Source organism: Epargyreus clarus, unplaced genomic scaffold, assembly GCF_041222505.1.
Source record: "Epargyreus clarus isolate Ecla_fem2 unplaced genomic scaffold, WU_Ecla_fem_2.2 ptg000009l, whole genome shotgun sequence".
In the NCBI taxonomy this organism is placed as follows: Eukaryota; Metazoa; Arthropoda; class Insecta; order Lepidoptera; family Hesperiidae; genus Epargyreus; species Epargyreus clarus.
This window is the reverse complement of record NW_027332217.1, coordinates 3,590,675-3,618,535: the sequence shown is the minus strand read 5'-3', so window position 1 is coordinate 3,618,535 and position 27,861 is coordinate 3,590,675. Positions and strand designations below refer to the sequence as shown.

Below are 27,861 nucleotides of genomic sequence, written 5' to 3'. Positions count from 1 at the left end.
CGTGCCCAGCAGTGGGACAGTAATGGGTTGATGATGATGACGAATTTAATAAAGAAATTGGTTCTAAAAAGTTGCCACTTCTGTAGTACCTTCAATGTCATATTTCAGTTAATATCCAACATAATATTATTAAAGCGAGTTGGTTGTTACCGTGTTTTAATTATAGAAATATCGTTTCAGTCGGAACAAAACAGGTACCTACCGTGACTATTAATTTAGCACGCGACGAAATAATCTTCCATTAGCGTACCCATTATGCATATTGGCGGATAGACGCAAATTTACCTACTGTTGTACCTACCTATTTGTACACACTGGGCCGTATTTGGGGAGGGTGAGCGGGGTTACTGCCCCGAAACTACCAGAAGAGAGAGGCCCCACAACAGAGAAAATAATATCCAAACGTTGACGAGTCAGCATATAAGCAACTTATAAGATTTTTCAAAGCATATTGTTTTTCCAGTGCTGAAATCATTTTATTTGTTGTCAGTAACTTTTGAAACTTGACGAAAAAATATATCTTTTATTTCTGAAAATAGTTAGGGGCTTCCCCTCTTTCGGTGCCCCAGGTGCCTCCACCCCTACGCTGCCTTAGGCTGCCTCACACGTCTAAATTTGCCCCTGTATACGCACAATCTTGCCTAGTTACAAAATATTAGCAAAAACACGAAACAATAAGACAAAAATTACGCCTAATTAGCAGTATACAAATCACTCGATAATGTCTCATTGTTTCAAAACTCACTCAACAGAAAAATGTTTATGATTTGTGATGTGAACCTTATTATTGCATAGAGAAACGTATTCGAGGAAGTTATAAGCCGTAATTGTCGTCGTAACAATTTATGAGTCAAAAAAATTACTATGAATTGCCCATTCCCAACCCAACCCATAGCCAAGGAAGCCTTTAGAAGTTTTGAAGGTGGTAGAACACTTTGTGGTTCGACTCCAGCGGCACCACCGCCACACCTATTTCTACCTAATAACAGTAGTGTTAGGCGCTGCTGTGTTCCGGTTTGAAGGGTGTGGTAAGGGAGGCATACTTTTCCGAGGCGTTTCAGCTTAGTCCTCAGGGTAGCGGCGCATCTGTGGCCGACCTCAGGAAGGAATATCTAATCCTATCTGGGGTTGATTACAGATGTCCATGGGCGGCAGCAGCCACTTACCATCAGGTGGACTGCATGCTCGTCTGCTACCCTTATATTAAAAAAAAAGTCCTGATCTGTTCTGAGAAGTACTTAGAAGATGGATGTGGGCCTCGAAAAGTAGTTTGCTGTAGTTTTTGCATTTGATTGTGCGTGTCGGTAAACCCAGTACAGTTAACATCACAAAAAGACTGCCACCGAACTCCCATGGATACTGTCGATATTTTCATAATAGCAAAGAGCATGAAACCAGACTCATAGGATAGAAAGGCTAGGTAGGATTCATAGGTGTGTCTGCTACTAAATATAAAATTGAATCGCTTACATAGGTTTACCTTAGATTAGCTTACCTGTCACATTGCTTAAAACACAAAATTAAAAACACATACACCTTGAATTTTCGACTATGACATTCTATATTAACTGGCTGACATCACTATCACAAAACCGAAACAACAGTAGCCATGATAACCACAAATTCTACCACTTTCGTCAGTGAAATCGATAGTATAAATTATTTAGGACGAACTGGCAATTTATCGATTTCTGGAAAGCTGAAAATATCGATGTTTTAAAAATAACTCGCCACAAGTATAGCTTGACAGCTGACATATGACATATTATCACTTGTTACGTCACTGAAACGCGTCACTGATAGAATGATAGATGGTAAATAATGCAAAGATAAGAGCTAGGTTGTAGATTGATGGGTACATGTCAAGTTAGTACCACACGAGAATCTATATTTAACGCCACATGTTTACCATTGAGGTCAGCCAAATCAATAGAACTATCTTTATGATTCTTGTCATACCCATAGACTTGGATTTTTTTCGCTAAGACATCCTATATCTATGGTCATTCCAAACAATGCCCAACGTTGGGACAGTAATGAGTTAATGATAATCCGCGTTTTGTGGGGTTTTGACGATCCGCGTGGTGGAGCAGTCTCCTCACCAGTATGACGCGCAGAAGGTCCCTGGTTCGATCTCCGGCCAGACATATATAAAGGTGAATTCAGGTTCTGGATCTAGGTGTTTGTGTATTTGTCTCTGTGTCCATAGCACCCACGATACAGGAAATCTTAAGTAAGGGCTGTGACTGTAGAAAGCTTTTTATAACCCACTTTAGATAATAGGTCTCAACTTTTCGCTGATATAAGATTGAAGTAGCCAACTGAAGTCGTTGCCACCTATGGTCACCTGTAACCAACTCTATATAGAACAGGTGTTCTACCCGAATTCAATTACAGATACGTTGCCACTGATGCACTAATATGGCCGACATACATTTCATAGAATTATATCCTTATATTCTTTATTATATCCAGTAGCGATCCAATATGTTTCCTATGAATACGCAATACTCAATTACTACAAATGAACTGTTGACCCGATGTGGGCACAGTAATTGAGCGATTGAACGGTGCAATAGCTCATTTATTTGCAGCCATCAAGGTAAACTTGCAATAACGACATGAATGAGTGGGCAATGAACACAACGACACGTTATTTATGGCTTGGATTGGCAAGATCGGACATTAAAGCTTGTTTGTCTATAAACAAGCATATAATTGTTATCAAACATTTATTTCTTGCGAACAAAAATATTATTGAGTGAAGACTTAAAAGGAAATAGGTTTTAACGTCCATTATTAATACGCAATCTATCCAATATTACCTACCAAAAATAAAGTAAGATTTCTTGTAAGAAATTGTCTAATTTCGATTCTCCATAAGTACTTGGAATATTGACAAAAGCCGTTCTTTGGTTTTCATATAAAACATATAAAACGTTCAAACATTAAAAGTGGAACACAGGAGCGCTTAGCACTGCTGTTAATTCAGCACAGCTGTGTTCTGGTTTGAAGGTTGTGGTTAGGTGTCTCCCTATTTGGTGTATTTACTCGTAATATTTACCCGAGACTTAAACATGAATCTTATTGGGATTGATTACAAATTAGGGTTCATGGGCGGCAGTGGTCACTTACCATCAGGTGGACTGCATTCTTGTTTGATATTCCTATGTAAAAAAACATAAATGATAACAAACTTAACATAAGTCATAGGTGTGTCTATTAGACGTTTATATACAATTCGAAACCAAGCATTTATACCAACTCACCTTCAGCTTCTAGATAGTCTGGATATATAGAAAAAGCGGTAAACACAGCAAACAATAGAGTTTACACGTTTCCTGTTCGAACACAATGAAACGGACTGAATCAATTAACTGGCTTATTACTGCAATTATGCAAATTACTCCATGGTATGGAACTTACATGTTGTTACGGCGTGACTGAAACTCAAAATACTAAATTGCGTTTCAATTTTACATGTGAATCGGTTGCTAATTCACGAATATAAAGAAATAATAAACTAAGTAATAATTAGAGTTACTGAATGGATAGAATTTAAGAATTCATATGTTTAAGTGAGAAATCCAAAAAATGTATAAAAATATTGTCGGAAAATTAAAAAAAGCTGGGTATCGCCAAAGACGCCGCCTAAACTAGCCATGCCCTATGCCTAGGTGTAACTATGGCCAGCAATAATCCAGATGTCCTCATAAAAGCAAAAACAAGATCATCAAAATTTATTAAGCCGTTTCTGGTGAAAAGACTAGGTGGACCTTGAATTTTGACACTTGACATCTGTCACACAGCTTTACTGCTTATTCGGGAGCTGAGGACTAATTAAAACACCTTGTATAACCGTTAATATCTGTACTGGTAATCCACAGCCTGCAAATCAAAGAGAGCGCTTAAAACATTTTGTATTGCAAACAATAGGAAAAAAGATTTAAATAAACAACAACTCAAGTACTGTTTCCTGTTAAATTTAATTGTTACGTGACCAGATAAAACAATTGCATAACAGTATGTGAATGTAATATACGAGTAAATTGCAAGTATGGGAAGATAAGCACACAGTCCAGTTATCAATTACAAACAAATTACTACTGACCGGATGACGCAAAACATTTGCGTTAGCGTACCCCGTCAGATGTTTTTCATACTCGTGACGTAAGCATTAGATGGTATTGCAAGTTGATATTTAAATAAAGAGATATAGACAACGTAATACACTGGTAGACTTTCTTAAATTTCATCGTCATGTGGAAATCCATGGTAAAAAGTGGAAAGATTTCGTGGTTCGACTCCGGAAGCATTGCTGCACCTAATTCTGCCTCGTAGCAACAGTATTAAGTTCTACCGTATTTTAGTTTCACATTTTTTTTCGTGAGGAAACCCTGCATGGATTCGAGGATATGATATAAACATTTAGAACGCGATAGAAAAATGTACAATAATTTAACCAAATTTCCCCTGTGACTCTCCTCACAAAATCTTATTCTACGATCGCGCCTGGATGTAATCACATTTTGTCAGATATTTCACAGTACTTATACTACACTTACTACTCATACTTTCAAAAAGTCATTCAAAACCGGTCTTTAAATAAGATTAGTCGTTATATCTAATACAGGCAGTTAGAAGCGATCTGTGCTTATACCGATTATCTCAAATGCCTGAATCGAGATAAATATTCAACACCCAGTTATCAAGTGCAAACTTGCCAATGACCGAATGACGCAAACGGACGGACGTTACAGCTGTTTATATAGACGACTAGGTAATGGTTTTTGCTTAACACGTGTTTGCAGGTTAATTAGCGGACAGGTGCGGTTATATAGATGCTGATTTCATGTCTCGATAACAGTGCCTTCTACTCGTGTACCTCCTACTTCAATAAAATGTATGCGCTATGTTTGTAACTCTGTACGCGATGCCGATGTAATTGGCTGATTAATAATTTTGCATACAAGTATAAGGTAATTTGAATAACTAGTTTCTATAAGGACTAAATAAAAATGAATATTTTTCGACTGCATGTATGTACGAGTATGTTTCCTTCTTTGGCACGTCCTGTTGCCCAAAATAGATTTTTGTATATTTAATTAAACAGTCTGGCTTTCGCATTACGATTTTTTTAACTAGTATGTCTGATATAAATATGTTTCATCCATTAAACGGATGAGTGAAGGTCGTGCCTAATCCAGGTCTACTCATGATCCCCACTAGGGACATTTAGGATTGCAGTTCAATCTCAAGTTATTTCTTTTCGTATCAAAAATTGTATACCTACCATTAAAGTTGATAATAGATGCCCGTGACAGACAAAAACTTGTAAATCGTGGATTCGTGGAACCGATGTTCATAATACGAGTGAAGTGAACCACGTATCGAGCCAGTCACGACCGACCCTCACGACCCACGGAATCAGAATATTTACAAATTGTTCGTACAATCAAACGAACTTCGCATACTAATCCCATCAGAATAAGTAGATAGTAACTAAACTGTAATTATTTATTATCACACATTAACAAACATTTTAAAGTGGATTTTTGTATTTTCATATAGTGAGAATGTTACCTATTATAAAGTCTGAGCGCAGAAATAAATACCTATGAGTTTAATCACCAAATATGTTTGTTCAATCTAATAAATGTGCTTATACACATTAAAAGGCAGTAATAGCCTAGTGGTTAAGAAACTCGTCCTCTCGATCGAGGGGTCCGAGGTTCAGATCCCAGGCACGCTCTGATTTTTCAAAGTTATGTGCGTATTAGAAATTAATTTCCACTTGCTAAACGGTGAAGGAAAACATCGTGAGGAAACCTGCATACCTGAGAGATTTATAAAAAAAAACATTAGAAGCGATGTTACTCTTATCTAATAATTTTTAACGTATTTTCTAAAATACGTTAAAAATTCCGAAAAAGAAAATTATTTCAAACATTCATTATGTCACATTAAAGCCAGATTTAGATACTCGCGAATAATCGGCCAAGTAACTTGCAGAACAATGACCAGTGCCTATGTAATTGCTGCACACGATATCATCGCGAAATACTTGGACTCGTGCTGATAATCCTATTTACATCCTGCGGAGAACGGACGAGTGGCGTGGCGAGTACAGGGGTCCTACCACCATCTTTTAAAAACCATTATTGTTCAGGAAAGTTGTATCTCAATATTGCATCAACATTATTTTGTTTCGTACCATGATCTCCTTAAAGTTTAGTACTTAGTTTTGTTTTGTTTCTGCCGAGTGATGTAAAATAATGAGTAATTTGTCTATTCCTTATCCAAGAGGAAACGAGACATTTCAACCAACAGAAATTGTCATATTTTGCTTAAAAGTTAAATTTCCTGCAACAAAAGAATTAATAATTCGTCTGCCATCATACAAAACTATACAAAACAAACTTACTTCAACGAGGTCGTGGTACGAAATTTCAATGTATGATTGAAATAATATAGTTTTAAGAGATTGGTAGTAGAATCCCAGTGCGTTATTTACATGTACTTGCAGCTACTCGTCTGTACCCTTACCAGGAGTTTTTACGTTTCGACAAATATGACTGTTTTGGTATTTGTTTACGTATGGGTCAATACAATTTCTTAGTTCTGACACAATCCGCTAGGGGCGCTGATTGGAATTTGTATGGGCAAACACGTAAACAAATACCAAAACAGTCATATTTGTCGAAACGTAAAAACTCCTGGTAAGGGTACTGTACTCTGCGAATATGTAAACCTGGCATAAAACATCTGAGTAGCACGCAAGCGCAATGTGCCCTTATCGAACAAAGGGCAAACAGAGGGTCCCTTGTCGAACGTCGAGTGTACCCAATGCTGCCAAAATTTATTGTAAAACTTGTAGATATCGTAACGCAAGTTTGAAACTATTATTCCGAAGTTATCTGTGTGCCTATCGGTAGTGTCATTCACACTGATCCGATTATCTTAAGCCTACGCGAATTATAATCCATTAGCCGGCATTTTGAGTTTTTTACATAAAATAGCTGTGATAGCATTGTGGTAAGAATTTTAGTCTCATGCTGAAGATCAAAGGTTGAAACCCAAAAATGCAGCGAAGTTATGGGCGTATTAAAAATGTATTACGGAATGATGGAACGATGAAGAAAATGCGAGATTCTCTAAAATATTCCCAAAAGTGTGTACTATCGATCCACACTTAGCCCGAATGGAGGACTGTGGCATCATTTTCAGAAGAGACCCGTGCCCAGTAGGACAATATTGAGTTGATAATGATAACGACACAGACTAAGGTCTAAATAAGCCTAAAAGTTTGTGCTAAGTATTTTATACATACATAATTTTAGACAAAATTCAGGAAGCTTATTCTACATTCTACATCTACAAGTTCGTGGCATAAAAGATTACAAAGCAATTTGAAGACTGCCAATCTGAATTTGTGCTATGAGCCCGCATTGCGTAAAATTGAATTTGTCAAGTATGTGTAACTCCTCGTAATATACTGCTTATTAGAGCCGTAAAATTACTTTAAGAGGTAAAGTTCTTACATTACTTTTTGGATTCCATACCCAAAGGGTAAAAAACTTGGACACTATCACTAAACCTCCGCTGTCTGTCCGTTAGTCACAAGACTCTTTCTCTTGAATCGTAATAGATACGACACTTCGAATTAAAATAAAATTTAAAAATAGCCGCTAACAATAAAAATATTGAAAATAAGAGGAAGGTCATGTATACTCCGCGCCAAGCTAGTCCTTAAGTTGTTGCGAGCAGGTGTAGTCATACAATTTGCTATAGCGATGCGATTCATTCCTATATTCAGAACGGACTAGCAGTTTTACGCGGACTATACCTACGTATGGACAGTGGCGGATTAAAAAAAATAAGGTGTAGGCTGTACAGTTTTTGCGCCCCTGCTTCTACTATTTGTCATGTTTTAGTTTCTCGTTTTTTTTTTGCTCGTCACACGGTTCCCGTTTTTTTTTTTGCTCCTCACGCCCGCTCGTGACATGGTTCCTTTTTTTTTTGCTCGTCGTGCCAGTTCATGACACGTTTAAGGCAGGAACGAACTAGCAAAGAAAATTGGGTCCCCAAATTTGCCGCCCCAAAAATATAAAACATACCGCCCCAAAAAATATGCCGCCCTAGGCTGAAGCCTACTCAGCCTGCTGGTAAATCCGCCACTGCCTATGGACAAGAAATATGTATTTTTCAGCGTTTTATGATTTATCTACTGAACTGTATGTACACTTGTACACTTTTAAATTTCACAATGCACGTATTTCTTCTATAGTTAATGTTATAACAACAACTTCCTTACTAAAAAAACGTGGTGCTTGGTAGTACGGCACCCTCAGTTTGCAAGTTGGACTCACACTTGGATAATTTTATTTATACGTGTGAACTAACTTAAACCCAATAATAGTATACTGAATATTTTATGTGACTAACAAAATAGCCATTATTTGCGTTAAAGGAGAGAAATAAACCTACACACTATAACGTGACTATCAGGAGGCACGGCAGTGCCTCCGCCAAGTCGAGCCAAAGTTAAATTTTCTCACGACCATTCAACTCTTACCGTTCAATAATTCAATATAAGAACATAAACCGTAAGATAAGACGTGCCTAGAAGATTGAATGCCTATTGAAGATATTGTATAAGTTCCACAAAGATGACTTTATTAACTTGGGGAAAATTCTCGGGAAAATGTAAAATAATATTATAGACAAGTCGTCATTGCTTTTCCAACATTAATTTCTAGAAATCTCACGAACCGTTATTAAGATTCTTAGATTCGCATAGGTACATCAAAATAAGATTTTTTTTATAATATGGGAGTAGCAGACGAGCATACAGTCCACCTGATGATAAGTGGCTACAGCCTCTCATGGACATCTGTAATGAACTCTAGATAGGATTAGATATTCCTACCTGAGGTCGGCCACAGTTGCGCCACTCCCACTGAGGACTAAGCTGGAACGCCGCGGAAAGTTATTCTATATGTGCACGCAACGACACCAACACGCGGTATAGTCCTCTACAATATATCTTTTATATAAAATACTCGTGTCACAATGTTAGTTACCGAAACGGCTTTACCGATTTTCACCAAATTTTATATGCATATTCAGTAGGTCTGAGAATCAGCTACTATCTATTTTTGATACCCCTAAGTGATAAGGGTTGTTCACCCTTAACATTTTTTTATTTATATGCCAACACGTTTGCCGGTTCAGCTAGTTAAAATGTGAGAAGTGTATTATTCACCTCTTTGTTAAATACATATAAAAATTGAAAATCTATACAACTAACAAGCACCAATTTGACGAAAACACTCGCGTATGTATATTGTAATGCTAATCTCGATCTTATTGTGAACATTGTTACACTAAATGCTTGAAAATGCGAATAATTATGCTTTTGGTTCCCAATTTTTAGGGTTCCGTACTCAAAGCGTAAAAACGAAACCTATTACCAAGCCTCCACTGTCTGGCCGCCTGTCCGTCTATCATAGGACTCATACCCGTAAATTTCATTACCCGTAAATTTTAGTATGTATAACGGTATTAAAAATAAAATACGCTTCAAAATAAATAGAGGTCGCCATTTAAGGAATCGCTATTTTTTGACGTTTTTCACAATAGATATGTATTTAACTTGGTTTTTCAAATTTTCGCAATGCACTTACTTGTATGGTTGCGATAACAAGTACTAAAAATAAAACAAATGTTAATACAGAACCCTCAGTTTACGAGTTCGGCTCGCACTTGGCTTTTTATTATTCCGTACTGTATTCACGTCACGAGATATTCCGAGCATATTCAGTCAGACAATCGTAAAATGTGTTTTTAGCGGGTTTGTTTAGACTACTCGATATCACGGAGAGACGTGGGAAGTTTAAACTGCACAAATATTCACATTGAGCAAAAAACATTATGAACCGGATGCGCTCGGACTTATGAGGCGACTATCTTTGTCTTGAGGGACAACGCAGCTTTGATCGGCTTCGAATCCCTGTTCTATATGGACTTAGTCTTCTATGGGCGGCGACCTCTTACCATCCCGTGGACTGCATGCTTGTTTTCTACTTCAATGTCATTAAAAATAAATTATGTCTCGCGGTTTCACCCGCTTTTAAAAGCGAATTTTTTTGGGGTTTTAATTTCTTTGCGTGGAACTCTATTTCTTTTTTTTTCTAAAATAAAAATATCCTAAGTTACTCCTTATAACATCAGCTTACTATTAGTGAGTTACTTCAAATTCGGTCCAGCCGTTGTGGAGATTAGCCGGAACAAACAGAAAAATTATTAATGATTGTACTGTTGCATTTATATCTTGAATAACTGTAATTTTGGCATTACAAGCAAACACTTCAGGAAAACATCGTGAGAAAACTGGCATACCTGAGAAAACTTAAAAAAAAAGTTTTCAAAAGGTATGGTGAAGTTTAGCCATTCGCACTTTGGCAACGCGGTGGACTATGGCCTTATTCTTCTCATTCTAAGAGGAGATCCGAGCCCAGCAGTGGGACAGTAATGGGTTGATGATGAAGCAAACACTTTAATTCTATTTATTTTAATATACCTATAACATAAGAATGTAGTCGAGAAACTTGCGTCTGTTGCGTAACACAAGATCCTCCGAACGTGAGAATTGATGTATTCATCCTAACCTCTAACTGTTCAAACATATTCCGTCGTGATTAACAATAGTTAACGAGAGAATAACTGCATCGCGCTTTATTTCCTTAAACAGAGCGAGACACAGCTACTTAGAATGGTGTGGAAACATAAGGTCATGCTCTTCACGTAAGTGATTTCGTGCATGAAATTCTTCCGAACATTCAACTAAGGGTAGTATGAATTTTTACGTTTGTACAAAAATGACTGTTTTTGCTTACGTATTTCACATACATTTCCAATCAGTTCTGATACTAGGGGCGCTGATTGGAAATCCTCTAGGGGCGCTGATTGGAAATGTATGGGCAAATACGTAACCAAATACCAAAACAGTTTTTTTGTAAAAACGTAAAAACTCATACTAAGGGTACAGGATATGACTGTCTAAAATTGTAGAACGCTTGTCGTGCTTCCTCGTATCTATCCATGCTTATGTAATTGATTCCTATATATTTGTCCAGCTAAGTTCATAATTTTAGATCAGAGTAGAGCGACAATGTCTTAGCGCCCATTAGTTGACACTTTTTGGAGGACCTTTATTTGTTAATTCATCTTTGATACAGTTCTAAAATCTTTTGATTTCGCGGCATAAGACTTTGGAACCCCTTTCCACCCGGCACCTAGCTTGACAGCTCCTCACTCTGCCCTAAAGGCGGCCCTGTATTTATTTCATAGAAATAGCAAACAAGCATATAGCCCGACTTTAAGTGGTCATTACCATCAACAAACAATTTTATATACAAGTCCTACCAGAAATCGATCTGTATGATATTTACAGTGACGTATATAGAGAACACAGAAGTATAACTGCTAGTACACAGCAGAAAGTAGCAGCGAAGTATTTAATACCACCTTCTTAAATATAAGTTTCATGTATTGGGCTAACCCATTTGTTACAGAAAAAAGATTACAGAAAACTATAAACGCTTTCTACACTCACAGCCCTACACTAGGATTCCCTGTGTCGTGGGTGCCATGGACACACACACAGACAAATACACAAACACCCAGACCCAGAAACAGAAATCAAAATTCATCATTTAGATAGGCCGGGGATCGAACCCGGGACCCTCTGCGCGTCAGACCGGTATGGTGACCACCCATGCGGGTCGTCAGTAAAACTAACTTGCCTACCATGATTATGTATTTCTTTGTTCTGAATTGATTATATATTTGTTCAATATAACACGACATCCTTAATAGTACAATCAGAGTAGAGACAGTTATAAATAATACAAGAAATTGGATCAATGGATAACATCGTAATATTTTCCTCCCCCGCAACTGAGTAGGGCTTACTGCTCCGTAGAGTCTTATTGTAACAAAAAGTAAATAAAGAAATTGCTTTATGGAGAAAGTAAGGAATAATTTAACTGTCCCAAATCATTAGACTAGGTTTTACGACCCCGCGGCATCAATACGCTATACTTACGGGTTTGAAATATAGAAGGTTATGGGTTCAATTGCGGGCCAGATAAGCCAGTTATTTTGGACGTTTTGTATGTCCTTACATTACGTTTTTAAATATATAAGACAATTACCTAATAATCTCGTCTTTAATTTCAGTTTTTCTGCCTGTAACCCCTTTTTACATCCCACTATTATGCCTAGGTCTCCCCACATATTTGAACATATTCGAGGCATCTATACTATCTTATTTAGGAAATAGTTAAACCTATTTTGATGGATTTAATTGATACTAAATTAAAATTTACAATAATAAATTTTATGTAAGTATCTAGTATAATATACCCAATTTCGTACACATGCTTGAAAACAAACCTTATCGTATAAAGAGTGTTTATTATATCAGATACAAGCAGCTCAGCTGATTTTCCGAAAGATAAAACAGTAGGTACGTATGACAAACAATTTAGTTACATACAGAAGTATATTGCATGATACTAACCGACATATGGAGTCAACGTTCCTCCAACTAAATCCTTATACGGATGGTGTATGAGACCTATTTGCTATAAAAGGTAATCATAAGTAATTAGTGTTGGTAATAGGAGTTTGTTGAAAATTGGTACTATAGAAACCAACAGTTCATAAATTTTGCAATTACTTTACTATATTGTAAGCTATCGAAATATATCCTTAGGAAACTATTCCTTGTAAAATATATATGCTCAAATATTGAAATTTTATCCGAAAAAATATTTTACAGTTTTGGAATTTACATTCAAAGTCTAACTAACTAGTCTAACTAATTTTGTCCTGCTGATATGGTTAGGGAAATATATAGTATAGCAACAACATGTAGTAAATATCGAACAGACGTCAATAAATTCCCAACCTTGGCATCTATGGTTTTTCCCATATTATTAACGATTTCCGGCCAGATTGCCTGAAAGTTAATAATTTACGATATAGTCTAGCGTTAATAGTTTAAACAAATAACCGTGTGGAACGATTTGCTCGTTATGAAACGGAAAAGAACGTTAGGTGAAAGTACTATTCTTATGAAATGCACTACACTAATCTATTGTTGATTGGGATTGATGAACAGAAGTTATAATCAAACCCATTCTACTAAATTATATTCTAATTTAGGTTTCGTGAGAACTGTCTCAACATTAACACGTTACGCCTAATTTTACAAAAACTGTTTTAAGTTTTAAGGTCAGGTGAGAATATTAGATTATCCACCAAGCCAACCAAAGACCAGGCGAATTGACAGACATACTTTTGAGAATATTCTAGAATTAAAAAGAACATTACGAAGTCTCTAACAGCATGAAAGTTTCCTCACAATCTTTTTGTTCAGTATGAAAATAATAAGTTCTTTTTTAATGTGTACTTTAGTAACCAGATCTCCGGAGATAGGAGGCCAAAATCACGCGACTGTCAAATCGTCTCGCCAAAATACGACACGAAGTGCTAATTAATTTTAGACATGTCTATAGAAAAATATAGCATGAAGTAGGAAACAGTTTCAATGCCGCCGCCCACGATACATTTATCTTGAGTTTGCGATCTGGCAACCTCGCCGCACTTAGCGCCGCCAGAGACTGGCATCGCTCGAAACATTCGTTTATCTCCCCGAGATAAAGACCTGGGGAAACCTCACTACAATAATCTGATTAAAATAATAAACTTCACACTACTCTGTACAATAGGATCAAATCCTCGTATAAACATAAACTGTAAGCAATTATCCACAAAATTCTACTTTTTGAATTAATATAAAACTTGTGTGATTCATAGAAGTCAGACAAGTTTTGCGTTACAATATCCAGAGTTGCATAACTTAAGAAATCATACTTATGCGATTAATTAAGTGCAGACTTTGCACATTATTTTAGCTAAAAAAATTAATCACTGAAGAATTTTCATATTTTGACTATTACGGATTTTTATATAAATTTTCTTAACACCTGCTTATGAATGCGTCCAAAAGGCCTTCTGTAAATTCTTTACTTTTGCAATTTCGACCGGCTAGAGTCAATTTTCCTCCAATAAGTGAGGGGACGCCCTAAGCCGGCGTGTTTCGCTTTATTAGGAAGCTGCAGATTATCGCCCCACGTGCACTCTCCGTGAGCTGCCAAATGTGCGATCAGAATGTCTGTACGTTACGTGATGTACGTAATATCTTTAACGTACGTCTTCACGCATTAACCGAATGCAATGGGTGCCTGACGAGCATCAAACGAAACAAAAATAACCTACACAAGAATTACAAATCACTAAAAATATTTCACGGGCATTATTCATAAATCAAACAAAACTTTATACTGTTACATCGATATTTTTAATTTCATCGTAATTTTATGGAAGATCAATACATGGTGACAAATAATTACTGAAATTAACTGACTTTTTACACTTGAAATTCAATGCTGTAGGCACTCGATATAATAGATCTAAACGTGAACATTTTAACATTAATAAATACGCACAAATATAAAAGATTGCTCGCAAATACACAATACTGCCACACTAATGTTTATAATATCCGAAACTATTTTAAAATGTTCACATTAGAACATCCAGAGTGGATGACGATGAGTTATATTCGTGAAGCTACTGAAATTAGCTCTGCGTAGTTCAAAGCGGTATATCGAATCGCCTAATAATTTACCGGGGACACAATCACTCTAGATTTTATATACAATGATAGTGACGAAGGGTATACGTCATAATACCTTATTTATAATGCAATTAAAAAATGAAAGTAGCTCGCGACGCTAAGACGCGCGTTGCGCAAGGAACAGTATACGCGTGTACACATGACTCTAGAAACAAAGTTGAAACACCTTGACAAACAATGTCCAAACGGTGAATATGACTTTCATGAAAAACAAGCCAGTAATTACCTCTCGACTAGACAATAGAAAACAGACTTGTCTCTAAGAAACAATAGTTTGAAAGTGATCTGAGAAACTATTCATATATATTACATGTTCATTGAACATCACTCTAGTCAGCCGATATATTACGAATTTTCGCTTCTCTATATTATGTACAACTTTAAAATTCATTGAAAAGGCAACTACACGATAAATATCTACCAGCTTGCATCACAATCTAAAACACGGCCCAATAACTACACTGATACCTTTTAATATGTTAAGAATGTTGTATTTATAGATAACAATGAATAATTTTGGATTATAATGAGAGATCAAATCAACACTTAATGAATACAAGCTGTTTAATACTGATTGTGACATAGCAAGCATTTCACTGGTCTGGTACGTTTATCAAATGTGTATTTATCATATCAATACCAGTATAACAAACATGGTATGTCCTTGTGAACTATAAATTATGGCACCAATGATATAGTTAAAAAGTTTATTAATATATATATTTCAGAAATATGTTTCACCAGTTGAGACATTGTTTCCAATTATAATTTTAGTGCATATATAGTTATTTAAAGAATTAGTACACATAGGTAACTTATCTCATTTATTTATTTTGTAAATAGATAGCTCATGACTCGTGAATACAAAGCTTGGACAGGCTATATATCCATGAAAAATTTAGTACAATACATTATAGAATGAGAATTATTTTTGAATAGTATAATTTTTGATATGATTCCTTAAACTCTTACACAACTCCCCAGCTATTAGATTTTAAATTTAGAGCAAATACCAAATAAAAGGCAATTAATCATTCTAAGTGCATGTTTGATCACAATCACATTCCCCATAATCATATGCGAGATGAATGTGCCTAACATAGATCCAAATTATAGATATGCCCTTGATTGGATAATGGAATTGATTTTGAACATTATTACCAATCATACTGATGATGTATTTGATTATGTATGATGTATTTGTGGACTAAATTAATAGATTTTGGATTACATTTTTGGTATATTTGAAAATTTTTTTTAGTACTATGTTTATAATTAGATTTCTTATATAAATTGATTAGGATGTTTTGATGGACATAGTAACATTCAAATGTGAATATTAACATCGTTTTATAAAGAAAAATATTTTCCATATTGTATTGAGTATTTGTAATATGCACCAACCCACATTTGCCTGTGTAATAGACATTGGCTTTAGCTCTTCTCATAATGAGAGGAGGCCCGTGTCCAGCAGTGGGACAGTAATGGGTTGATAACATCTTGTTTCATTTAAAGATTTATTTGTATGAGTGTGATACACTATATGAGGGCATATCTATGACTTAAATATATGGTGCCTAAATTGGTTAACCTTTCATGATAATCAACCTAACATATATTTACCACATACGCGCACAATGTTTCACAATGTAAAATTCACTACAAATAACTAGATAGATAATTATTTGTACAGCCTGGATTCAAAGTACTACATCTAATAGCTAACAAATTTTTGTGCCTATCCACACATACCACAACCACATCGCACAACAACAATAGCTGCAATGCAAATTTGGATGAAAATACATACATTTAATAAAGTTGACCACACTTTGCAGTCAAAATCAACAGTGAGGACGAGACAGACCATCATAGCCACAACGAAATTGCTTACCATACTGAGTTTGAGAGAACAGTTACACACACGATTTTAGTCATCACAACATTGCCATTAGAAGGCAATGATGCTTGCTACTAACCACTGCTTGCCAACATTGTATCGTTGCAGTGTGGTGTGATTGTGGTAAACATAATTAGACACTTTATAGTAAACGGCCAGATGATCTCACACACTCCTGTATAATCAGCACTGGAAATTTAGCTTACTACTCTTATTGATAACATCAGTCTCAATGACAAGATACTGCCATGAAGGCATGAAGAATTTATTTCTAGGAAGCTAACACATTCCCACAATTAAAGCGATATTGGAATAAAAAAATTCTCTCTTTATTCAATTTGTGCTACTATAATAAAATATTATTGATACCTAAGCTCCAACGTACTGTTTACTTAAAAATATTTATAGAAATTGAATTTGAAGTAAAAGTTTAAGATGATTTTAGGTAACTTTTATTTCAAGTGATTCAATTTTTATAACAACATTGTTAAGTAAACAATATGTTAAATATTGCTTTAATTCTAGGAATATGTTTGTAAGTAAGTTTATTGCTTTTAAAAAACTGATGCTAGCAATAAGACCTAGTTGTAAAAAGTTATTTGAACTAATTCTATCTGGCTCGAGATGTGTTTACTTCAAAATAATAGTAAATAAAACTACAAAATAAGGAACTATACAAATTACACTTAAAACCCAAACAAATCCTCTCATCAGATCACAAACAGGTTGATTGCACTATGAACACAACTACATTCAAATGTAATAAATTAATCTCTTCAATACTTTGATGTAGTACACAAATACAATTCCCTAATTACAATATCAACTGATTTAACAATATAATTTCAAATAAAACCAATAACAAAATGTCAAATAATTAAATCTATACATAATATAACATTCCATGAATATTAACTTACACATTTTAAGAAATTAATTCAATACCTGACTAAATTAGTGATTGAATCTATAACCATGACTGAAAGTGATGTATTAATAATAAAAGTCGTAATTCAGAAATTCACTTGTGAAGAAGTTAATCTTAAAGCAACGAGAAAACCTTTTAAATATACAAATTGCATTGTTTCCATAAAAACAATAGAAAATACATAATAAAGCTTACCACATCCCAATGCGATAAAGGCAAACTACTATGTACTGAAAATAAATACTTAGTACTGACACCAATGCTCCACGCTCACTGTCACATCCATGGTGTGACACGGGAAGATCACCGAATGGAGGCCGTCCACGGCCTCAGCATCGCTGTCAACTCCAAGGGCACTAAGCAAATGAACGCCACCGAAATATCGGAAATCAGTTCTACTACCATCTCGCTTAAACTCCGAATTTGATACACCTGGCGCGCCAGCCTGGGGGCGCTTCAACGTCTATAATACCCAGAGCTGTCGGCCTAATGACGAACTTTCCTCCCAAGACACGTGTCATGGAAGATTCACTAAACAATACACCTACTCACGGGACCGCCCGGGCGCAGGCTGCAGACGCGAGCTCAGAACTCCGCGAACTCCTTGGCGCACTTCTCCGTCGACGAGATGCGAAGCGCCTCCTCCTCGTAGTCGTCGAAGTTGCTCGTGTCCCCGGGACCCTTGCAGCGGGGGATGAACGGCGCCTCGATCTTCTTCTGGAAGACTGCGATCCAGTCGGTGCTCGAGAACCATTTGTGACCTTTAATATCGTTCACGCCGGCCTTCAGGTTGCCGTACCGCTTCGTCAGGTCCACCTGCAAGAGGTTGCGCAGGAGGTCCTTCAGGTCGGAGCCGAAGTGCGACGGGAAGCGGACCTTGCCCGACACGATCTTTTCGTATATTTGGATCGGCTGGTCGGCGAAGAAAGGCGGGTAGCCGGCCGCCATTTCATAAACTAGAACTCCGAGCGCCCACCAGTCCACGGCCTTATTGTAGCCCTTAGAGAGGATGATCTCCGGCGCAAGGTACTCGGGCGTGCCGCACAGCGTCCACGTGCGGCCCTTGACGCGCTTCGCGAAGCCGAAGTCGGTCACTTTGAGGTAGCCCTGCGAGTCGATCAGCAGGTTCTCGGGCTTCAAGTCCCGGTATATGAGGTCGAGGTAGTGCAGGTATTCGAAGGCGAGCACGATCTGCGCCGCGTAGAAGCGCGAATGAGGCTCCGAGAACCGACCCACCTTCCGCAAATGAGAGAACATTTCACCTCCAGGCACATACTCCAGCACCATGTACAGATTCGAGTTGTCCTTGAAGTGGAACTTCAGGCTCACCAGGAACGGGAAATTGATGGCCTGCAGTATCCGCTTCTCGTTCAGCGTATGCTCCACCTGTTTCAGTTTAACCACTTTTTGTTTATCTAATATTTTCATGGCGTAATATTCCTTGGTCGGTTTATGTTGCACTATCATGACTCGCCCGAATGAGCCCGTCCCGAGCGTTTTTATTCGCTCAAAGTCGTTCAGTCCGGCGGTGTTAGTAGGATTCTTCTTCCATTTCTCCTCAAAATCCTCCTTCGCCTGGTCGAGAAACTCCTTGACGCTTTCGGCGGCGTCCACCTTTTTGTTCGCGGTGGCAGCATTGTTGCCCATGGCTCACACCACAAACTGTTCCTGAGCCTCGATTCGCCGTTATTACGGGCTGCCTTGTTGCACTAATCGATGCCTGCCTGTACGACCGCGTAAGAAACGGGCAGGTCACCACAAACCGATTTGAAACACGTACATTCTCTATTTTGTCAGCACGAACACACGTCACGAAAGACACACAACGCAGGCACACATTGACACCATAAGTTTAAATACGAGATATCCCGTAAAATAATTTTGTCACATTCACAAAAATAAAATGGCTTCCAGTACCGGACTCGATCGACAGAGCGAGACCGAGCAAACGATTTGCTCACGGGTGGCGGTCAATTGTGACAATGTTGCCTAGTTAGAAGACAAAAAAATACTATATTTTTGTAAAATCTACCAAGCACCAACACACCCCCAAAAAATTATTAAAATTAAACATCGTTGAGCATAATACAATACTCCTTAAGTACCAGTGGTTAATATCGTATATGTGGTAAAAGTGGGTCATTGATTTTCGCTTGCTCGCTGATTATCAGAATTTTACAAAACAACGATATATAAAGAATATTTGTCACGTTTGCCTATAATTCTAATAATTAATTTAAAATAATATAAAAGTGCTTAATATTAATGTAATGTAATGTAATGTAATTCAATATATTTAAAAACGAGTATTTCTCTCCGTTGTACTTTAAAAAATATAAACACACGCCATGATCGAAATAAAAAATAGCAAATGTAAAAAAAAATGAAACAAAAATTGCCATATTTACTTGGTTGCTCATCATGTGATATACTATTCAATTTTATAATATTTCATCATATTGTTAATATTTCAAGGATACTACAAAAACGAAAGCAGTCTAGTGCACACGGCAATAACAAAGTAGAATTGCAGTTATTAAATGTTTTTTGCAATAATATAAATATGCACGACTTACACTAAATATATACAAATTAGTTCCAATTAACATTATTTACATTTACACAAGGCATATCAAAATAGAAATATTCATTATAGTTAAGTATTAAAAAAATCATAGCCGTTTAAAATTTAAAATTAACGCCACCTATAAATAAAACACGGTTATGATCCAAAAATCTACCATTTATTATTAGGAACGCATACTATGGCAACCCGAAAATTTGATTACCATAAAGTCTCCTAGGTGGCAGCACTATGTACAAAATGTTCCGATAGGCATAACGCAGATCATTTTAATTTATATATACGCCCTGCAGTTATATGCTAAAAATAGTTTTTTAATAATTAGGATTTATGTGTTTAAAATAATTAATGTTGCAATTTAGGTAAAATTAATTATTTCTAACGTATTTTAATTAAATACATATTACAATTTTTATACCTAAAATATTTTCCTCTAGGCAAGTTCAGGGTTGCCAAATACAGTTGTTAACCATGATAGTCGATAATTATTATATCAGAAGAAATAAATTACTTGTACTTGTTACGTACAAATTTACTTCTTAGAATTTGTGCAATGAAATTATCGTGCTAACTAATAACATAATGAACGCTGCTGTTTTTTTGAATAAGCATAATACTTATCAAAATGTACAAAAAGGAAATAATTATTAAAAATAATAGATATAGATAATGTATGGATAGTAAATACCTAAGTATTATAGATATCTTAGATAGATGAGCAGTCTTAAAAGGGTTCAGATTAATATTATTGTTCTAAATCTGATAGACCAATACAAATATCGGTATTGTTTACGTTCCTTGCTAAAGCGCAAAGGTAAGGGCTGCTAATAAAATAGAACATGACACGGAAACTCAAATGAAATTGAATGAATGAACGATGTCGCGATGTCCGTCCATCGTTTTGCTGTGTCATGTTAGGGATGTCAATAGACCTGGATGTTTCGTTTCTAGGGCGTTCTATATCAAAATGTGCAAGGGATGTTTTGAATTATATTTTGGTCCAGCACTCAGTACAAGCCATTAAATATCCTTATTAAACTTTGAAGACAAATCACCATGTGTATAAAATTCAAACCAAAACATTTTTTTTAAATGTATGTACTTTTAATTTAAAATAAGTTGTTCAAAGACTGCTCGAATAAGACGAGTGTTTTTTTTAACTTTATTTAACCGTCCTCTGCTTTACTGTTTCTCCAAATGTCTTGATTGCTGCGCAATTCTGCATAAATTTTCATCGTAAATCCTGCATTGATGAATAAAGATTTAAGGTCGGCAACCCTAGTATCTACATTTTTTTAACCAAATAAGGTTAAAGGCCGCTAGACTCTAGTCATGAAAACGCCGCTTTTAAATTCTGTTGTGTGGCGCCATCACTACACGCGTAATCTCATAATAACAAGTACCTATAGCATTACTGTGGCTACAATAAAATTATAATATTATGAATTTGGTTCATTTACATTAGTGTAAACACATCTCTGCAACCACTACACTGAAAAATATGAAATAAATGTTGCAATACCGAGAAGGCCTCATAATGTCGTAATCATAGACCTGTATCTGTGGTCGTAATTGCAATTAAATAAAATATTACTTTTTATTATTCTATTCCTTCGATCACTAATAAAAACTTATTAGTGATCGAAGTTCTATTCCGCGAATTTAATCAAATAAATTAAAATGCAAAACAGACTTTCTTATAATTAAATAATCCATCAACCATATAAAAATATACTATTTAACTGAAATTAAATAATTACTTATTGCAAATCTGTGTCTTTAAACACAAAGGTCGTAAGAGGCAATTACTATGAAATGAACGCATTATATTTCCCGCCATACTTTCATAGAAAGAGATGAATGTATCGGCACGTGTAATGCGTCCCGCTTGCGCCTCGAACAGTGACCGCCACGCCACCTGTCATCACATAGAGTTGTTAAAATAAGAAGATGCGAGTCATACAATACACATACATATAATTAAATATATTGTTATCGTGTAGAAATAATGATGAGTTCTTAAAATTATCACTTTGGGCGTAATATTCCAGCGTTGAATTTGAATACGTTTTAAAATAATACTATTCAAATTTAATTTCAAAAGAAGGGTAAGGGTAAAAAGGGTAGAAAATTGGCATGCAAGTGGTCAAATGCGCATGGCGCAGTTGACTTAGATCGAATAAAGTCATGTATCTTTAAATGAAGAGTATATTTGTGGGAGAATGCTTCATTTCATATCTAAATATTCCGTTTTTAAAATCACATGATATTAATTTCGAACTACCGCTCCGTATTAACAATTGGCTACCTGTATCATGGTATAAAAAAGGGGCGCGCAACTGTCAACAGATCAGAAGTTGTCCAATAGTGGGCACGGCACGGTGGTGTTTTGAACTGTTTGGTATTTTGCTTGAGTGTTATTGTTACTGTGGTGGCACTAACGCTTATTCATTTAATTATTTTAACTATATTTTTTTATAAATATTGGTTAAATTAGTTGAATCGAAATACCATTGTAGATCTACCTACCGGCGCGCCCACATATTATATTTTTTTGCGTTGGAAAATGTTACCAGAACCGATGTAAGACACAATTTATTTGTACTATCTACTTTCTTCGTTCTTTATTCTACTTCATTGGCTGTCTTCTCAGTTAATTTTTGTTTTTTTTAATTCATAAGAAATATTATTTACGCGAAGAAAGTATAATTTCTCCGGCGCACACCTATATCTATGTAAAAGCAAACACACAAGCAACAATTTGTTTCCAAGTCACAAACACTTCAGATTAACTTATTAATATACATTCAATATAAACCATGTCTCAAATAAGTGGAATCGCCTATTTGATATACATTTGACCAACTGTTATTATTACTCTTTGTCCTTATGAAGCGTCGCGAGCCGTATTCGTCGTAAGCCCGGCATAACCTTGGGAACAACATAGCAACACAGGTACAGGTAGCAGTTGTACCTTGAAATAATTACAATTTATTAATTACGGAATAGCATTGCTGCATATTATGTAGAAATGTACAAGGCTCGCCTTTCGCTGATTAAGTAAATTATAACTGCATTAGTTAATTTTGTAGACGTCTTTAATTGATAGAAAATAGCACTAAGTACTGGCTGGTTACATAACATGTCGCTCAAGAAAAAATTGAAATTAAAAAAAAATCGAAACGTAATTTCATTATTTTTTCTCTTTTAATTTATGTAATTGTTTTTATCTTTTACAAAATGAATGAATCAACCAATTTATGACACCTAATTGACGCGAAAGTTAAAAAAGCGTAAGTAACTCAAGAATTTACTTTTGGTTTGGTAAAAAGTCGTCAGTCGTAGTTAAAGGGTATTAACACTGTTAACTAGTAAGCGAGTAGGTACCATTTGTAAACAAGAATGGGAAAATAAAAAGTAAGTAAGTACATTCAAACAATAATCACGGTAAATTTTATATTTTGTAGAATGATTTGTAAAAACGAACTAAACTGGGTTAATGGAACCTTTTATTTTTGTAGTTGTAAACATTGATATGTAAAGATACTTCGCCGCCTTGAAATTGAATGAAGTCACTAACGGCTTATTAGTAAGTTCTTTTTTTGAATTCTTGCGAATAAAAACATTTTTAGAGAAAATTTACGAATAAATAACTAATACTGCGTAATTTACATAATAAATAAATAATTATTTCAAATATTTTAGGGACATTTTAGAACGGAAACGTGGCAAAACTTTTTTAGGCAACTATTTCAATTCTCAAAACCGGGTACCTACATTTTCTTGTTAGGAGTGAGTAATCTATATTAATCTATGGTTGTAAAGAAAATCGTAATTGTTTTGCTGTACATAGGAAGGTTAGGTCGTTAAGTATATTTAAGTGACAATATTACTTTGCAATATTGATAATCAATTTACACGACACGCCATTGGCAAAAAAGTCGTACAACAATCCATATTTATAACAAAATAAATTACTCAAAAAATTCGCATATGTACCCATGATCTACCACGATCTACCCTGTACATGTTATAATAAGGTTCGTTTCTGCATGGTTCTTAGCTAGTATAGTTATAGCTATTGTATAGTTGAGTGACCTTTTTAGATAACCTCACATAATTGATTTGCTCTATAACAATTTCGTTCGAGGGTCGGACTCGACCATTCTAAAGATAACGCTTGCTCAAACCTCAGGTAATATAGCACAATACATATTATCTATCTATAGTTTTGTTTTGACCTTATTTGTTTAAATTGCAGGCACCTACCTATAAGTTAGTAATAATAACTCATTATAATTATCTATTAAGGTAAGTTGGGGTAATGTGGCGTTGAAGTAAAATAATGGATTAATTACAGACTAATTAGGCCATATTTAAAAAATGTGTAGAGTCTCATGTTGTTGTTTTGTAAATAAAAAAAGATCCAACTACCCTGCACCCTACACGTCAATTTTTCGAATCATGTCGTGTGGAAAAATCGCCATCTAGCGCAGGTTAAGGTGTATTCACAATGAAAATCTCAGTTAATATACCTTTGATTCCTTTACATAAAAAAATAACAGGAACTAAAATGAGTAGGAAACGATTTTTAGAATTCTTGTATAGTGATGTCTTTGTTCAACACAGATTTTACTTTGAGATGAATTTCTAAGCGCAACTTCTCACTTATTTTGCGAGTCTTACTTACCAATCTGAGATTCGAAGAAAGAAACACTTGAACTAACTTAATATATGTACATTCACTAACGATAGTAACCCTACAACCGTACAATATTATCGTGTTTTCCAAAATTCTATATACATGATTATGTACGGATGTGTTAACTGTGCCTGCACCACAAATTAATAAATAGTTACTACGTAACCTGCACATTAACAAATTCTCAAAGACGCATCAATTACTGCAAATGAAGAATGTTTAGGTCAATATTATATCTATCGAACAGCGTAACTACACATTTTTGGGAAAACATTTGGGTATACAATCCATATTGCACAATGACAAACGCTGCGCTTGCCGCCATCACAGTACCTACGGTTAGCGGTTTTAGCGGGACATCAACCACAAACCTTTATCTGCGGCTCGCAGCAAGAAGTTGTCCCACTAAACCCATATGCATGTTTCTCTACTCTTATTTAATCTGTTTGCGAACAACAGTTGTCTTAAAATGTCTAATAAACACATTTTGTAAGGTGGTAAAACGATATGGAAGTGCCACTGCCACACGTATTTCTAGCTTGAAATAGTTCTTGCATTTTGGTGGAAGGGTTTGGAAGGTGATACATATAATAATAATAAACATAAGCATACATAATATAAAGCGACCGTCTTTGTCTTCAGTAGTGACAACGTACCTGCAACCAACTTCAGATATAACTCCAATAATGTATATGGGCGGCCGTGAGTAGAGACCACCAGATGGACTCCAAGATCGTTTGCCACTTGAAACTTATAAAAAATTGTAATCTGTATCTGTATTACTTACTTATTGTACTTTCAACGTATTATTTTCGTTATCTACTGTTACAGTTATTTTGTAAACATTTTATTATTAGCACTACACATTGGATGACCTAATTGTGACGCAAATGGTAAATTGTTATTGGGTATGCACTTAACTACCAGCGCAAAGGATAATTATGTGTTAAAATTAAAAAAATAAGTAGCTCTGTCTTCTCTATATTCTAAGGTTAATGCCCAATATAATTGACCAACTCTAATTTTAATCATTGTTATACAATTATAACGACATTATTATATGCCTATAAGACAAGTATTAAAACTCTAGTCAAATACAATCTTACGATTAAAAATTGAACTTTTAAAAATAACGCGGATTTTGTAATCATCTGCACCTACTATATGTTTTGCAAAATTGCTCTTTTTAGTCGGGGACCGAGATCCTCCTGAAGCGTTTATGCATCTCATTCTCCCTTCAGGTGAGTAAGTGAGATAGCTACTTGTGCGTCACTTTGAGATATCGAGATTTGGCGCTTGGTGGTTTTCCTTTAATTCTGTGGTTGTCTAAGTTTAATAATTCTTGAATAATAACGAATTATTGTTACTGATGACCAGCTATTTTTGGTGTTTGCATAAACAATATCGAGCTTCATACGAAAACACAAATCTGTACAAAAGAAAAATGAATGGGTTAAAAATATCGATCGACAAAGTTCTATGTTCTAGCGTCTGTGAGCATTGTTCAGCGCCACTAATGGCGGGAAAGGTGTATAAGTAAAGATTCCATTACTTACCCGTCATTAATTATCTGTAAATTCTCAAACACACGAATCTATTTATGTAGTCTATGTACAAGACGCATATAATACATACTTAAATGAATTTTATTTCAAATCTAGCCATTTTTGAGTTGTTTGTTTGACCACGTTGAAGCTAAATATTTATAAAATAGTATCGCTTTCTAAATGCTGAATGTCAACAAAATAATGAAATATGTAGGTCTTTATCAGTGTGATATTAATAATATTGTATTAATAGGTAGTACATGTCGGCACTTCGGCAGTCAGGAGTAGCTACTACTTCTGTTGCTTTTTAGCGTCGCTGCGTTCTATTTCTAAGGGAATCCTAAGGCGAAGTTAGGTATTTCGTCGTAGTTTACCCCTGTGTGGTAGCAACACTAGCAACGCAAATAAGTACGACTCTGATTTACTTAATAATTCCACACCCCATAATCTGTACCTATATACTACAAAACTGTTTAATATCAAAATTCTAATACATACTTATAGGCTGTAGCGCTTCTCTGGATCATTTTTGTTACACGGTAAGTACTGAGCAAAACAAACATTTATGATTATTTACTTTATCGATCCGGACAACATTGTTACGTACCCAACCCAGAAAAAGCGGCGTTACTGGCGCATAAGCCTAGGTAGGTAGATGTAAAACTATTATAGGCAGTCCATTCAACGCAATCATTCATTAAAGCCGGTCATTAAAAGAAGGAAAGTGAACGATACGCTATGAACGATGCGTCGAACATAGAAACGTAGAATTTACAGTAGACAGAAGTAATAATGAGTAACGTGTTGTAGGTATTTGGCCGGAAGTTAACTTTGTAGGGAAGTATAGTCCGCGCCACATTGCTAGTCCACTCTGAATATAGAAACGAGTCTCGTCGAATAGCAAATTGTAGATTTAGCGGGACGAAAACAGCGCGGGATCCCTTCAGGCTTCCGTCCGCTTCCCGCTCTCGCTCACGGGTACGTTAGTATGCTGTGTTAGTATGCCTTTACGTTATTACGTTACTACGGAATTTTAACTTGTAGTTGTGCGCAACAACTTAAGAGTGGACTAGCAGATTGGCGTGGACTATATCTACTATGTCTATGGTTGCTGATTGTGTTTTCATAATGAATTGTACAATTAATGTCTACATACTTAGCTATAAAATATGTTTCTGATATATTTTATAATTTATATTACCCATCGTATTTGTCAAAGATGCACCGCGCGCGATGACGTTGGCGTGCACTAGTGAAGGCCTAATGCAATACAATTTTTTATTTTTATTTTTTTATTTCTTGACCAAATGACAAAGTGAATAAAATGAATGCTTACTTATATTGTCTTGATTACATAGGTAATACATTACATTACATACTAGGATAGCCTAGTAACTAAGTACTTGTTACTGAGGTAGATTGTTAGATTT

The 27,861-nt window shown here is 35.6% G+C and overlaps 1 protein-coding gene across 1 annotated transcript; it reads right to left on the bottom strand.

Annotated features, from left to right (window-relative positions):
- Window positions 1–14,408: 14,408 nt before the first annotated feature.
- On the bottom strand, window positions 14,409–19,587 carry Pka-C1 (Protein kinase, cAMP-dependent, catalytic subunit 1). Its single transcript, XM_073076440.1, has one exon. The coding sequence runs from the start codon at window positions 19,243–19,245 to the stop codon at window positions 18,184–18,186; it is 1,062 nt and encodes a 353-aa protein (XP_072932541.1). The 5' UTR covers window positions 19,246–19,587; the 3' UTR covers window positions 14,409–18,183.
- Window positions 19,588–27,861: the final 8,274 nt, after the last annotated feature.